The 12,430-nt window shown below is 37.7% G+C and overlaps 1 protein-coding gene across 9 annotated transcripts in view; it reads right to left on the bottom strand.

Moving 5' to 3' along the window:
* Positions 1-12,430, bottom strand: part of IRAG1 (inositol 1,4,5-triphosphate receptor associated 1) — a 132,599-nt gene that overhangs the window by 41,257 nt on the left and 78,912 nt on the right. For 8 of the 9 annotated variants that reach the window (XM_034770008.1, XM_034770015.1, XM_034770013.1 and 5 more), the window contains 5 exons: positions 12,045-12,218; positions 10,363-10,440; positions 9,659-9,708; positions 6,823-7,425; positions 3,137-3,215 (listed from right to left, as the gene is read on the bottom strand). In XM_034770008.1, the coding sequence (XP_034625899.1) occupies positions 3,137-3,215; positions 6,823-7,425; positions 9,659-9,708; positions 10,363-10,440; positions 12,045-12,218 (984 nt within the window). The remainder of the gene's footprint in view (positions 1-3,136; positions 3,216-6,822; positions 7,426-9,658; positions 9,709-10,362; positions 10,441-12,044; positions 12,219-12,430) is intronic. The other variant, XM_034770014.1, reaches the window with a different exon arrangement.

Raw genomic sequence — 12,430 nt, 5'->3', positions numbered from 1 at the left:
GCACCCCTGACAAGATAATGTAGGTGAAGAGATGTTTGCCAGGGAATCCTTGCAGAAGTTTCCAGCCCCTGAGCCTTCTTCCCTGTTGGAAGGGATATTTGCCACAGTTTGTTTTTCTCTTGTAGTGATATTTAAAACTGAACTCTACAGTCAGAAATATTTAGGATATTTAGAAATATTTCCTAACTGGGTGACTGCAGTTAGGAATGTCAATCCTTATTTAAAGCCACTATGTAAAAGGTGGCCTCTTTTTCACAGGTGCTGAGCACCCAAAACTCCCATTCAAGTAAATGTAAATTGTGAATGCTCAGCACCTCTGAAAAACCAGGCCACCTTTATGTTAGGGTTTTAAACACAGATTTAGATGACTGATTTTAGGCACACAGGTTTGAAAACATTGGCCTCATCCTTTACAGTCCCGTCACTAATATTACTTTTACCCATTGGAACACATGTCACGGAGCAACATGGAAATCTCTTGAGGAAAGGGAAGCTCATTTGTTCATTTGAATGGTAGCCCCACACAAGGTAGTACATCTGATCACATAAAAAATCATGATACAGGAGGTTAGTATAAGCATGTTGGTTCATCTATGCTACTGCCATCCACTTCCAAGGTGAAATCCTAGCTCGTGTCAATGGGAGTTTTTCTGTTAACTTCATTCGGGCCAGGATATCATGCCTTGTCTCCACACTTCAAAAATGATGGAAAAATTGGAAAGGATTCATAAAATAGCTACAAGAATCAATCAATGTCTGGAAAACCTGCTTTACTGCGATAGAGAGAAGAAGCTCAATCTAGTTTATCCAATAAAAGTTTAAGGGTGACTTGATCACAGTCTATAAAGGTCTACATGGGGAACAGAAATTCAGTAATCTAGCAAACAGAAGCATAACAAGGTCCAATGTCTGGAAGCTTAAGCTAGACAAATTCTGGCTAGAAATAAGATGTATATTTTTAAACATGAGAATTATTAACCTTTAGAACAACTTACCGGGAACGTGATGTATTCTCCATTGCTTGAATTATTTAAATCAAGATTTGAGGTCTTTGTAAAAGATAATAGCTAGCTCAACTAGAAGTTACTTGCTTGAAGAAAGAATTACTGGATTAAATTCTGTGGTCTGCATTTTGCAGGAGGTTGGACTAAATGTTCATAATGGTAGTTCTGGCCTGAAAACTTATGAATTAATGATGTTAATAGGAATCTTTCCATTTATTTCAATGGTCTTTGGATCACACCCTAAATGATTATGAGTTAAGCTTCTCTCACCTTCACTCTCACACAGATTCATCGATTATAAGATCAGAAGGGACAACTGTGATCATCTAATCTGACCTTCTGCATAACAAAGGCCATAGAGCTTCCCTGAATTAATTCCTGTTCAAACTAGAGCAGATCTTTTAGAAAAACATCTTTTATTTAAAATTGCCAGTGATGGAGAATCCACCACCCCTCTTGGTAAATTGTTCCAATGGTTAAAAATTTGCATCTTATTTCTAGTCTGAATTTCTGTAGTTTCAACTTCCAGCCATTGGATCTTGTTATACCTTTGTCTGCTAGACTGAAAAGCCCATTTCTGTTCCCCATGTAGGTACTTATAGATGGTGACCAAGTCAACTCTTAACCTTCTCTTGATAGCTGAACAGATTGGGCTCCTTGGATTCTGCCACTCTAAGGCATGTTGTCCAATCCTTTAATCATTCTCATGGCTCTTCTCTGAATCCTTTAATAGAATCATAGAACTGGAAGGGACCTCAAGAGGTCATCTAGTCCAGTCCCTTGCACTCGTGGCAGGACTAAGTATTATCTAGGCTAGGGTGGCCAACCTGAGCCTGAGAGGGAGCCAGAATTTACCAATGTACATTGCCAAAGAGCCATAGTAATAAGTCAGCAGCCCCCCATCAGCTCCCGCCCTCCAGCCCCCAGCGCCTCCCGCCCGCTGGCAGCCCCACCAGTCAGCGCCTCTCGCCTGTCACAATCAGCTGTTTCACATGCGCAGGAGGCTCTGGTGGGAAAGGGGGAGGAGTGAGGGCATGACAGGCATGGGGGATGGGTTAGAGGCCTTGGGGGAAGGGGTGGAGTGGGGACAGGACCTGGGGCAGAGCAGGGGGTTGAGCAGTGAGCACCACCCGCCACATTGGAAAGTTAGCATCTGTAGCTCCAGCCCCGGAGTCAGCACCTATGCAAGGAGCCGTGTATTAACCTCTGAAGAGCCGCATGCGGCTCCGGAGCCACAGGTTGGCCACCCCTGATCTAGGCCATCCCTGGCAGGTGTTTGTCCAACCTGCTCTTAAAAATCCCCAATGATGGAGATTCCACAACCTCCCTAGGCAATTTATTTCAATGCTTAACACCCTGACAGTTAGGAAGTTTTTCCTAATGTCCAACCTAAACCTCCCTTATGGCAATTTAAGCCCATTGCTTCTTGTCCTATCCTCAGAGGTTAAGAAGAACAATTCTTCTTCCTCCTCCTTGTAATGACCTTTTATGTACTTGAACACTATTATCTCCCCTCTCAGTCTTTCTAATTTTTCACCAGTGCCAAATACAGAGGCAATATAATCTCCCTTCCTTTACTCAATACATCCCTGTTTATATATCCTGGGATTGCATTATGGCCACAGAATCACACTGGTAGCTCACATTCAGCAAGTTATACATCATGACCTCAAAATCCTTTTCAGAGTCACTGCTTCCTAGAAAAGAATTCCACATCCTGTAAATATAGCCTGCATTCTTTGTTCCTAGATGCATGACTTTACATTTGGCCATACTGAAATGCATATTGTTTGCTTGTGCCCAGTTTACAAAGCATTTTGGATTGGTCTGTATCAGTGACCTGTTCTCTTAATTATTTACACTACATTTGTGTCATTTGTAAACTTTGTCAGCAATTATTTTGTGTTTTCCTCCAGATCATTGATAAAAAAATTAAATAGCATAGGGCCACTAAATGATCCTTGAGAGACCCCATTAGAAATACACCAGTTAGATGATGATGCCCCATTTACTGTTACTGTACTGTCAGTACATTCTCAAAACAGAACTAAACACCATTTCCTTTTACATTATTTGGATAAAAAGACTGCGTGAAATAAACAAGTATTCCTTCCAGCTTGATGATATTGCACCTCTTTCCTGTTCAGCTGCTTCACTGAGTTCAGGCAGTTTAAGTCCAACTAAGTTTTGATTTCGCATCAGAATGTGCTCCTGTTGAGAAAAATGGAAATATTTCTAAACAGAATAATTAGATGTCTCAATTTAAATATCACAGCACTGTGAAAACTAAGGTCAACATTGTATTTCTGAAATACACATATGTACATATTTATGAAGTATGCAGAAGGAATTAATTGTAGTCATATATTCAATGTATTACATTGTATGACTCAATAACTCAGGTATAAAACACTTCAACCAATTTTATTTAGTAAAATCTCCAAACCAATGAATCTTCAATGTAGATTTATGGTTACCGCTGTACTTGCTCAATGCCTATAAGGATTTGCAAAAGGCATTTATTTCATTTCTCTCTACGCAAGTGGAAGAAAATAAAAAGTTCTAGATGTTGTTACTGCTACAATAATTCAATGTAAAACTGATCCCAAGAAGGAGAGAGGGAAAAATGCAAAAAAGGACATTGAAGTGACTGTCACTTAGCCCACTTGTCCACTAGGAATTCTTCACAAAACCCCTTTTATGTTATTACTGCAGGCTAGTGCTTCTCACTGTTATTGCAGTCTATGGTGCCACTATGCTTCCAAGCAGAGAGGGGATTAAATTTTGCAAAAAATGAATTTAGATAACATTCTTCTCTTAAGTGTATTTATAAGTCATAAACACTGTCCTTTGCTAAAAAAGGTTCCTTGTTAAACCTAAAGATTAATCTCTTAACTTGAATTTTGCCACATATCTAAGTGTTAATTTCCTGATTTCAGGTACTGATTCTGTTGCATATAAATTTGATTTTACTGTATTTATTTTTAGGAATCTCTATGGCATTCATATGATTTGAGTGATTATTGAAAGAAATTGGTTTTCCAGTACACAATTCTACATCTTTAAGTATGTAAACAAGAAAAAGATGACTAATGGTCTGTCAGTTCTCAGTAATACTGTGGAGTTAAATAACCTACTTTAAAATCTGATGTTCTCTTTTATATCAGCGCTGTGTTAACCTCGCATATAAATGGCTGGAGGCTTGCAAGAAGATACCTTGGTTATGTCATTGTAATTAAGAATCAGTGAAGGGTGTCTTTCAGCTCTAATGAAAGATTTACTGCAATTTAATGCTTCTTTGCAATACATATGTATCAGTTTGCTAATGTTCGTGGCTGGATTATCTTTTAAATTTCATGCCTTTCTAACAATCACTTTAAAAAGCATGGTTTCAGAGTAGCAGCTGTGTTAGTCTGTATCCGCAAAAAGAACAGGAGTACTTGTGGCACCTTAGAGACTAACAAATTTATTAGAGCATAAGCTTTCGTGGGCTACAGTCCACTTCTTCGGATGCATAGTTTTAAGAATGCTTGATAGAGATCTTGTAGGTGCTTGTCTCTGTCTGAGGGATTGGAGCAAATGCAGTTATATCTTAGAACTTGGCTGTAGACAATGGATCGTGTGGTGTGTCCTGGATGGAAGCTGGAGGCATGTAGGTAAGTGTAGCGGTCAGTAGGTTTCCGGTATAGGGTAGTATTTATGTGACCATCGCTTATTAGCACAGTAGTGTCCAGGAAATGGACTGCTTGTGTGGATTGATCTAGGCTGAAGTTGATGGTGGGATGGAAATTATTGAAATCATGGTGGAATTCCTCAAGGGCTTCTTTTCCATGGGTCCAGATGATGAAGGTGTCATCAATGTAGCGCAAGTAGAGTAGGAGCGTTAGGGGACGAGAGCTAAGGAAGTGTTGTTCTAAGTCAGCCATAAAAATGTTGGCATACTGTGGGGCCATGCGGGTACCTTGATGCTAAGACACCTACAATTATCAAGCAGATTAATTTTTAGACTTAAAAGGCCAAATTCACCCTTTGTTTAGTTCCAGTGTAGTCAGAGTTACACCATTAAAGAATTTGGCATGGCAGCTCTTGCACTGTCCCCGTATGTAATTTGTCTGGGAGACTTTTGCGCTAATGCACCAGGCACTTTGAGAGTTTATCTGAGAAAGTGCAATTTTTTTTTTTTTTAATCTTCACTATATCTTGTAAACCAGGGTTTAGATCAAAGGCCAAAACACTTTAAAATTACTATTTTTTTAACAGAAAGACTCAAATGTGTTCAACAGAACTAAACAAAAGTGACCTTTTAAAAAAAGGGGTGTCTGCAATAAGGACAAATAAGATACCATTGACTCCAGTGAGAGACATGTAGGGGTATACCAGGGCAGAGTCAGACTTTAACGAAGTACAGTATTTGTGTATAAACTTTAGTTGAACCTTTAGATCCATATACAGTTCTCAGTCCACACACACCAAATTCTATTAACATATAAAGTCAGAGAATGTCTTGTTTTGAGGGAGAAATTCTGGAAGGAGCAGAAAAATATAGCATATAGAAGAAAAAGAAGTGCACAAGCAGAAGTAACACTCTTAAAGAACTTTTTTTTTTTTAACGTAAGGTTTGTTGACATATCCTCAGGAAGGACAGCTTTTCACATCTAAATCTCTCCTTAGAGATTAAAATAGATTATTTCACTCCCAAATATTACTTAAAATGACAAGACAGTTAATCAACTTCTTCCTGTTTACATGTAATGCACTATATCTAAAACTGAAATACTACTGTACTGTGTGTTGTGTTCACCTTTATATTAAAATAGAGGGAAACAACTAATGTTTCCCATACAGCCATCTGATAATTTTTTCCCCATAAGACGGTTTCTGGGAACCAAGAAATGTGTATGTAACAGCAGCATGTGTGTTGTGAAGAGATTGCAGTTTTCATGGCACCGAGAACAAGAATACACTAGTGGAAAAGAATTTTAAAGCTACTTATTCAATAAATAGGAACGGAAAAATAAAAACATAATACTATGTTAACTTTGCTGTAATTCTTTCCATCTCTTAAACATAAGCTTTCTTGTAATTATAAAAATAGTAATAAAATAAGAAAATTTGACTGTTTCATGGAGAACACACCAAGCTTAAAATGTAACAAAATGCTGCTTTTTTGTAGTTTGATTTTCTGGTCCAAATGATAAACATTTTGTTCACTGCATTGAAGCCACTTTTTCAGTAGAACTGTTTAGGAGTACCACTAACAGTATTCTCAATAAGGGCTTGCTCCAAAGTCCACTGAAGTAAAGGAGACTTTTCATTGACTTCAGATGGACTTCAGCTTAGGGCTCAGTTTTCTAAACATAACAGCTAAAGTTTTAGCTACGCATGTTCCATTAATACTGAACTGTGTTTCGCATCCAATGCCTTTTGTAGCCAATCAAGAACACAAATCTCAGAGTGCTCAGAGCCCAGAATAATAACTGCATATTTTTAAATAAGTTTTTACTATGCAAGACCTAGAAAATGCACAGTTAGATGAATAATAACAGAATCGAAAGAGTCTAGTCTGCATGGTCTCTTATGAGAAACAGAAAAAATGAAAAAAAATCTGTTTTCTTATATTTCACTATCCAATCTCCTCAATTCTATCTCTAAAAGGTACAAAATTATTTTTTGCCGAGTCTATTACAGTGTAGCACTTTAATAAGTATTAATTATATAGTTTTGTGATGTACAAACATAGTAGGTCACATATAGGATATTGCAACATTATGTAACTTAGTGTAACACTACATAATACTATTTATGTCCAGAAACTCACCTCTCTGAGCTTTGTCAATTTCTGCATTCGAACTGGTTGAACTTGTATTTGGAGATCTTTGAACGTTAATGTTTTAGTCAACTGATTACTGGATTTATTACTAATGGCAAAGCTTTTATCTTCTTCAGGTGGTAATTTAAAAGGTGCCTTTTCTTGATGTCCAGATTCTATGCTATCCCACGATACAGCTCGTAATAGAGGAGGGCGTGTTCCAGATGCTTTAAGTTCTGTTTTACAGGTAACTTTAGGGTCCATCAGTTCTGGTACTGAACTTTTTAATTTTGGGTCCATAGTACCTATGCCTGGTCCTTGTCGATACATTCTTAAAGGAAAGTCATTTTCTTTTGATTTCTTAGGTAATGGTTTTCCATGTTCATTTTCACAGCTGTTTGTGCTTGTGTTAAGAGAAGTTTTGCCAGCATCACTGCCTGAAGGGGAGGATTTGGGTAAATTATCCATATGTGTAAGTGGATCAAAGTTTTCTTTTTGTGCAGAGAGTTTTTCTTTGGAGTTTTCAAAACTAGTGGAACGAGGAACCAACCTTCCCTGAGAAACCTTCCTCTGATCATTCTGCTTTCGATCGGTTAAACCTTTTGTGACATTCTGAAAGAAAAGGACATGTATAAAAAATATGGAAATATTGTGTGTGGGGGGGGGAGGGGACCTTGATTGCATTGTAAAGGAACACTTCTGCTTTCACTGCCATTTGCTTATAAATGCTTCATTGTAGAGGAGGGAGTAGGGGAGATTTTGAAAGACCCAGAAAGCAGGTAGGTGCTTGGAGGCACGTTGATGATCAATGGGAGATCGGTGCCTCTCATTTGTGCCTTTGAAAAAAAAATCACACCCCCACTTCCAGGGTCCAATGCAGCTAGGCAAAATTACATCAGGCAAAACTCCCTATTGACTTCAGTGTAAGATTTTCCTGAGTAAGGGCTGCAGGATGAGGTCCATAAATGTGTCAAACAAGTAACTTACACTGAAGAGAAGAAATATTATTGGCATGTCAAACTATCTGGTTTACAATGAATTATATTTTCACAAGAAATTTGTTGGAGCTCTTTGTAAGGAGAGCCTAAACAAGTTTAACCAGTTAAACCATGTCTGGTTTAATAGCACGCTTTAAGGGGCAGACTTCTTTATGTGTTTGAAAAGTACCTATGACACACACACAAAATAAGGAAACAGAGTGAGCGGAGTGGGGTATTTAATTGTGAAGGACCACTTCCCCATTCACTGCCATTTGCTTCTTTGGAATGACATATTATTGTTATTACATTTTTAATTGATTACCATCATCATTTTTATTACTATTATTTTATCTGAGGATATCAAAGTGCTTATATGCATTTACCCCTACATCTCTCAGCATGATAACTTTCCATTATTCCCCCCCCCAATATATGAGCCTTCATATTTCCAAAGTTAAATCACATTATCTCATTTTCTCCCCGTGTTTCTAATCTCTGTTATTTCTCTGTTTACTGATAATTGTAACTCCGCCTAATTGAATATTATTGGAAAATTTCTTTAACATGGTGTTTACTCTTGCCTTCTGATTGCAAAAGGTTAGACTGGGCCTTTGCCCAATGCTCTAGTTGATGCATGAGAAGAAACTGTCACAGTAAACACAGATTCTTCCTTACTCACCTATTGTTCACAGGAAGAAATGATTTGCACCCTCCTTTACTGGTTGCACATTACTTCCCCACCCCTCCCAGAATCTGCCAGCTCTGCTGTGGCCTGTGTATTGGGGGTCAGAACCAGGGATCTGCCTATTCCTTACTCACATGCCTGTAGGAGAGAAGGGATGGAGGAAGTATGGGGCATGCACCCCATCCTCTCTTTACTGTGGTAAGGAGCACTAATGCTGAGATGCAGGGAACACGAATGCAGATGTGCAGGGTCATGTGTATGTGCGGAGGTGGGAATCTTATTTCCTTTTATTCCTTGCATGGCTGCACTAGGTTGGGTTACAATATGGTTCTAAATGTTAACTATGACCCTGATTCTGCAACACTCAAGTCACATATATTCTAATTTTTCCTCACATAAGTAGCTCAGTTAAAATCAATGGAACTACTCATGTGTATAAACAGGAACATAAATGTTCACACGATTAGATCCTAAGGCTGGAAGCAATTTTTCCCTCCAGTACTGCAATAGACCCCTCCTGGCCTCTCAATTCAGTACTGTATCTCATTTCACTTTGATTACAATCTTTCAAAGCCACACAACAGTATTCTTATCTGAGCCAACCTGAGTTTAATTTCAAGGGTAAGAGTTTGTAAGACACTGTATCAAATGCTTACTTCTGCTGCTTGCCCTTCATCCTCTTTTATAATTTTGCTATTCTAGCAAAAAAATAAGTTATTTGTCTTGCAAGACTTTTTTTTTTTTTTTTTGACAGACACACGACACCTATTGCATTTAAGTCTGCTGTCTGCTAGATGTTCAGGGATGATATTTTAATCTCTTAATATTTGTTGCATTACTTTACTTGAAGTAGAAATTAGATTTATGGACTGGTAATTGACAAGATTATGCCTCTGTCCTTTTTTCTAAATCAGGAACACATTAGATCTTTTCTAAACTTCCAGTGGCTCTCCATGATGTTTCAGAGAACTGTCATTACGCTGTGTGTAACTGGCTTTCAAAGTCAGCTCATTAAGCTTACCATAACCTAAATAAAAGATGTATCTTTAGCCCTAACTTTTGCTACTTTTGGTATAGAGACTGCTACTGAAAGCATCACATTAGAGAGTAATAGGACAGTGTAAAGTGGTATTATTGTAATTACAGTATACCACAGCCAGCACCTGTAACTCAGTCTTACCTGCAGTGGAGACACTGACCCAACACCCGTGGCTGTACATACATCAGACCCTAGAATAGTAAAAAATATATGATCAGAGAATCTCCCAATCTTTTATTTTTTGTTTATTATATTTCAACAACATCCAGACCCACCCACCCCCCAGATAATTGAGGTGGAGAGTTTCAAGGCACAACACTGAAAATTTCCCACTTAGATATTAGAATTCATAAAGTTGTATCTTAAAGTGGAAATAAATAAAATAACAATAATAATAATAATAATAGACAAATGCCCATTCTACTGCAATAGGAATAGAACATTATTATAGCAAAGCTTCACAGTTGAGAAGGACAATAAAATACAGGACATATAACCTAGGAATAAGCACAAAATAACTGTCTTAATATATCTGTTCCATCTTGTATTTAGCTGTGACACTCCGAGTAAGTTTCCCACACCTGAAGAAAAGCTCTGGCTGAACTTGAAAGCTGGCCTCTCCACCCACTTTGTCTCTCTAGTATCCTGGGATTGACACGGCTACAACAACACTGCATACTTACTAATGTATTGTGGGTATTCACAAACATCATCATTTTCAAGGAGAGAGACTTGTGAATTTATGAATCCTGGCTACTTTTCAATGGATGGAAGTGTAGCCTAATGTGCATTTCCCCCGGGCTTTGTAAAATAGTTTAAATTTTAACATCTACAGATAACTTTACCTGTTGGGATTGGAAGAGTGAGAGAGTTGCTCTGAGATGGTACAGGTGAAACTCTTGGACTAAGTGTAGGGGAAACAGCTTCATTAAAACAGAAAAAAAAAAGCATTAGGTAATTTTTTTTTAAACTTGGCTTGTGGTTTCCTAGCTTCCTGCTCAGATTAAAACACCCCAACAGACAGTGGTAGCATAGTCATCTGATGGTAATGTTCATGGCCAGAGCATTTCCAAATCTCAACAAATTATTTCAGATTCCTAAAAACATTTTGGGGAAATGGAAACTACACCTCTACCTCGATATAACACTGTCCTCAGGAGCCAAAAAATCTTACTGTGTTATAGGTGAAACCGCGTTATATTGAACTTGCTTTGATCCACTGGAGTGCACAGCCCCGCCCCCCCCGGAGCGCTGCTTTACCATGTTATAGCAGAATTCGTGTTATATCGGGTCACGTTATATTGAGGTAGCAGTGTAGTTTCTAAAAATATAAACAAATTGTATTGAGAAACAAATATGCTACTTCCTGAATGGGCTAAATATGATCCTCTGATGCTGCATTTTGGCTGCATTTGTGGATCATCTATAGGGGCTGTCTGCACTGCAACACAGGGAAATGGATGTACAGGAGTGAGGACTTGGGAATTTGTACACAGTGTGAATTGAAAAGGGCCAGAACCCACAATGGAAGCAAGCAGCAAGCTGACTCTGCGACTCCTAGTTATATCTTGCAATAGTTTGTGGATCATAGACTGGTTGGGTTTGAAGGCTCCTGGAGAACATTTTGTGACAAAATATTTGACCTTAGTCCCATTGTGCTATCGCATATTTTTCTAAGACCAATGCCCTTACATGTGCCCACCTGTTTGCAGCATCAGACTGATAAGAAAAAACAGTTAAAATAATGACAACAATAATGGGTTCTGGCTTCAATGACCCCTTCCCCCAAAAGACAAGCAATTCCAAAAAAAATGATGGTAAAAGGGGTATCAGGAATATTATCTTACATATATAATAAACCCACAAAGTAAACTAGTGAAAAAAATCATACTGAGCTTACAGTTGGTCAGAAAACAAAAATGTTGCCTATGGGAATTTTGAATGAAAAAAAAATCTTGTTTTTTCCCAGAAAGTTTCAAACAATCCTAAACAAAATGTTTGGTTTCAAATTCACATTTCAAAATGAAACGACAATTTTCACTTTGTTTCCTTTAAAGTGTCATTTTGTTTCAGTTTTTCAAAAAATTTTAAGTTGGAAAAAAAGTGTCATTTCAAATTGACATTCCAGCATAAAATGTCATTATGTTCATTTTTTAAACCAAAAAATGAAATAAAACAACTTTTTAAGTCAACATAATTTTAATTTAGTTTAGAACTATGGATTGAAAAACAAAATTTTTATTTATATTTTTCCTGTGGGGAAAAAAATAAAATCAAAATTGACATCTTCCCATGTAGAATTTTGTATGTTGAGTGGGAAAACTCTCTGCACAAAAAATGTGTGCCAGCTCTAGATTAGCTGACTAGAAAAGCCTTATACTCAGTTTTGAAGACAGTTAGAGAGAAATATCCTCAGGAAGATTAATAACAACAAACTATGTGCATGGATCATGTTGAACATGTGCCTTATACATTTGCAAACTTCTGGATTTCTATGTTGTATGTTATTTTCACACCTTGCACCTACCTGTGGGAGATTCTGGAAGACTGCTTCTTGATTTTCTGCCTCTGCGCATTAGGAACTTCTCACTCACTCTCTTTGCTTCTTCTAGTAATTCAAGATTCTTCTTTTTATCTTCATCTGAGATTTTGACATCTGGCAGTTGGCCATTTACCAGATCAATCACCTGACCTGTATTGTCTCAGTAGCAAAGCATGTGACTTAGATCTGTATAGTATAACCCTGTCTCTAGATAATTTGTTGCATATTTTTAAAAAATCATGTGCACGTGTCATATGGTTTAAAATATACCTATAATTGAGCTATCAACTCATTCACTAACCAATCACATTTAACTTCACTTTCCAGTGGTGGAGTGCCCCCAGATTCAGGGACCAATCCTAAAAGATACT

This window comes from Trachemys scripta, chromosome 4 (genome assembly GCF_013100865.1).
Source record: "Trachemys scripta elegans isolate TJP31775 chromosome 4, CAS_Tse_1.0, whole genome shotgun sequence".
NCBI classification, from domain to species: domain Eukaryota; kingdom Metazoa; phylum Chordata; order Testudines; family Emydidae; genus Trachemys; species Trachemys scripta.
Note: the sequence above shows the minus strand (reverse complement) of the source record. Positions and strands in the feature narration are given on the sequence as shown.